Here is a 3004-nt window from a genome sequence, read left to right on the forward strand (position 1 = left end):
CCGGAGATGCACCGGCAGCTGGCGCCGCTCTTCCGCATCACCCTGCCCGTGGTCTCCAGCGACATGGCCCGGAGCGTCCCGTGGAGGAACTACGGACTCAACGACTGGATGTCGGAGGAGTACAGGCACATCGAGGGGAAATACGTCCGGCTGACGGGCTACCCCTGCTCCTGGACCTTCTACGACCACCTCCGGCAGGAGATCCTCCAGGAATTCTCCTTCCACGACCACATCAAGGAGGAGGCCAACCGGTACCTGGCCGGGCTGCGCGGGCAGCGCCGGAACGTGACCTATGTGGGCGTCCACGTCCGGAGGGGGGATTACGTCCAGGTGATGCCCCAGGTCTGGAAGGGGGTGGTGGCAGACAAGGCCTACCTGGAGAAGGCCATGGGCTACTTCCGGGCCAAATACCAGGAGCCTGTCTTCGTGGTGACCAGCAACGGGATGGAGTGGTGCCGGGAGAACATTGACGCCTCGCGGGGGGACGTGTATTTCTCGGGGGACGGGAAGGAGTCATCGCCGGGGATGGACTTTGCTCTTTTGGCCCATTGCAACCACACAATCATGACCATCGGGACCTTCGGCATCTGGGCCGGTTACCTGGCTGTGGGGGAGACCATCTACTTGGCCAACTACACTCTGCCCGACTCCCCCTTCCTCAAGATCTTGAAGCCTGCGGCCACCTTCCTCCCCAAGTGGATTGGGATCGACGCCGATCTCTCCCCGCTGCGGAGTGGGACATCTGACTAAAGGAGCTCAGCTGGGATCACGTGGTCAAAGCAGCCAGGAGTCAGAGGCGCTTTGTCCCATCCCAGGCAGGTGGGAGAGGAGCATCTTCAAGGACGTATTGTTCTTCCCAACGGCCCAGCCGGACTGATGGCTGCTGTCTGCTGGGCGTTCCCCAGGGGGAAACCCACTGGTCATTGGTCCAGTGTCGATATTCCTGATATTCAGGCCTTGTACGTTCACACCAATAGCATAATCCCATTCAGCCAATCGTCACCTTTCTATTGATACGTCGCATGCCTCGTCTTGCACAAAATAGGTCACAGTGATGCTATAATTATATTGTTACACTAGTTCCATGAAGAATACGGGATGTGGTGTCACCGGGTCTGGGAGGTTAGAGCGAAGGGGACTAGGAGCCAGGACGCCTGGGTTCTATCCCCTGCTCTGGGATGGCAGTGGGGTCTAGAGGTGAAGTTAGGCTTATAAGAAGCACACGGGGTCTTTTTCAGGGGAAAAGGCAAGACGCCGCGTTTATTGAAAATACAACGCGTAGCCTGTGCATTCAATCTCACACACACACACGGGTCCTGCACGCGCTCTTGTCGTCCCCAGTCTGTCGTAGGTCAAGTCAATCTAATGGCCAGTTAGACTGAGCACGAGGGCGGAGCTGGGCTCCGTCGGTCGCGAGCCGATGCTCCGAGGCGTTGCAGGCCTGACCCCCGAGTTCTCTGGCAAAACACCCCAGCTTTATACTTGTAAATTTCCACTTTACCCTCTGGATTTTGCAATGTCATTCTGGAGTCGTTAGTCCATAAGTGGTGTTAATCTTGGGGTTTTCTGCTCTTATCTCCTATTTTCGTCTCCCCTTCGGGGGTGTTTGCCTCACCTCTGAGGCTGTCAATGCCGCTAACTCCTTTAGCATCAGACACAATGGACGTTTTCTGATTGTTTCCTGCCGTTTCTCCAACTCTCTCACTTCTTCTTGACCATCTGGACATCTGTGATGGCTTCCACATGCCTCCTTAACCACGCACACGTCCTTTGCGCCTCACCCCAGACAAGTGTACAGAGCATTTCAGACAGGGTTACGGTTTACAAAGGGTTACATGGTTACTACTGGGGTTACAAAAGAACCATACCCAACTTCCTTTGCAATGCAGATAAGAGACAAGATCTTAGAGCCAACATTGTCATGAAAACTTCTCCTAAAACCAAAGGGGGCCATAATCCGCCATAAGGACCGTTCTGGTCCGTTCCTGCCTTAGCAGCAGTTCAGACACAGACAGCCTGGCTGATGCGTCTTTTCCAACGACCCGGAATCATAGAATATCAGGGTTGGAAGGTGTCACAGAGTATGGGGGACTCAAGGCCCTGCACCCCCGGCGTCCTGCGATTCACCATGACTCTCAGCCAGCCAGTAAAGCAGAAGGTTTATTTAGACGACAGGAATACAGTCCAAGACAGGCCTTGCAGGCACAGACAACAGGACCCCCCTCAGTTAGGTCCATCTTGGGCTCCCAGGGCACCCCAGCCCCCTTGCGAGGTCAGAGCCCCGTCTGCCTCCCAGCCATATCATCAGCCAGCTCCTGAAAACCCTCCCTTCAGCGACCCCTCCCCCAGCCTTTGTTCAGTTTCCCGGGCAAAGGTGTCACCTGGCCCCAGCCCCCTCCTGGTTTCTCATGTTACAGGCTCAGGTATTCTCCGTCGGTCAGTCTCCCATCCCCCATTGCAGACTATCCTAGCCACACTCCCCTGTCAGCATTCAAAGCCCACAGTAAGAACAGTCCCAGTTTGTCACATCTCTCCCCCCTTCGAGACCGAACTGAGCGGGGTCACTTTAGCCAGTGACCGGGGAAGTTCGAACCTACCCCCGTTCCCATGGATGCCCCAGCATCCCTCCCATTCCTTGGTGAGAATTACACCAGGCCCCTCCAGTTTCACGCCCCCCCTTAGGTCGGGGGTGCTCGAGGGCATTCGCAGTTCGCATGTGGGAAGGTTTAAGCGGCCTGTACCCTTTTCCCACCCCAATACCCCTGGGGTTCCAACTGGGCTGGGGTCTTCTCCCAGCGCTCCAGTCTGGAGGTCTGTGCTTCGGGCTCTCTTGGTTCAGAGCCCCCCTTTGAACCTTGGCCACCCTCCGGAAAGGCTCCTCTATGCTGGGTAAGGGTCCTAAAGCCGTTTTCCCCTTGTCCCGGGCCTTCCTCCCCCTCTGACAGGGGTCACAGGAACGGCAGTACTGCCGGACAGTAACAAAGACCCCAGGCCAGTAAAAGCT

General features: G+C 56.4%; 1 protein-coding gene across 1 annotated transcript; it reads left to right on the forward strand.

The window, feature by feature from the left end:
* Positions 1 to 3: 3 nt before the first annotated feature.
* On the forward strand, positions 4 to 750 carry LOC112124314 (galactoside 2-alpha-L-fucosyltransferase 2-like; the record flags this gene model as incomplete). Its single annotated transcript, XM_024222831.3, has 1 exon — positions 4 to 750. A coding segment is annotated over one exon (747 nt), but the record flags the coding sequence as incomplete, so codon positions are not given.
* Between the last annotated feature and the right edge of the window lie 2254 nt (positions 751 to 3004).

The sequence above is a fragment of the Terrapene carolina genome, unplaced genomic scaffold (genome assembly GCF_002925995.2).
Source record: "Terrapene carolina triunguis isolate 2854851 unplaced genomic scaffold, T_m_triunguis-2.0 Scaffold8113, whole genome shotgun sequence".
Taxonomy (NCBI): Eukaryota; Metazoa; Chordata; order Testudines; family Emydidae; genus Terrapene; species Terrapene triunguis.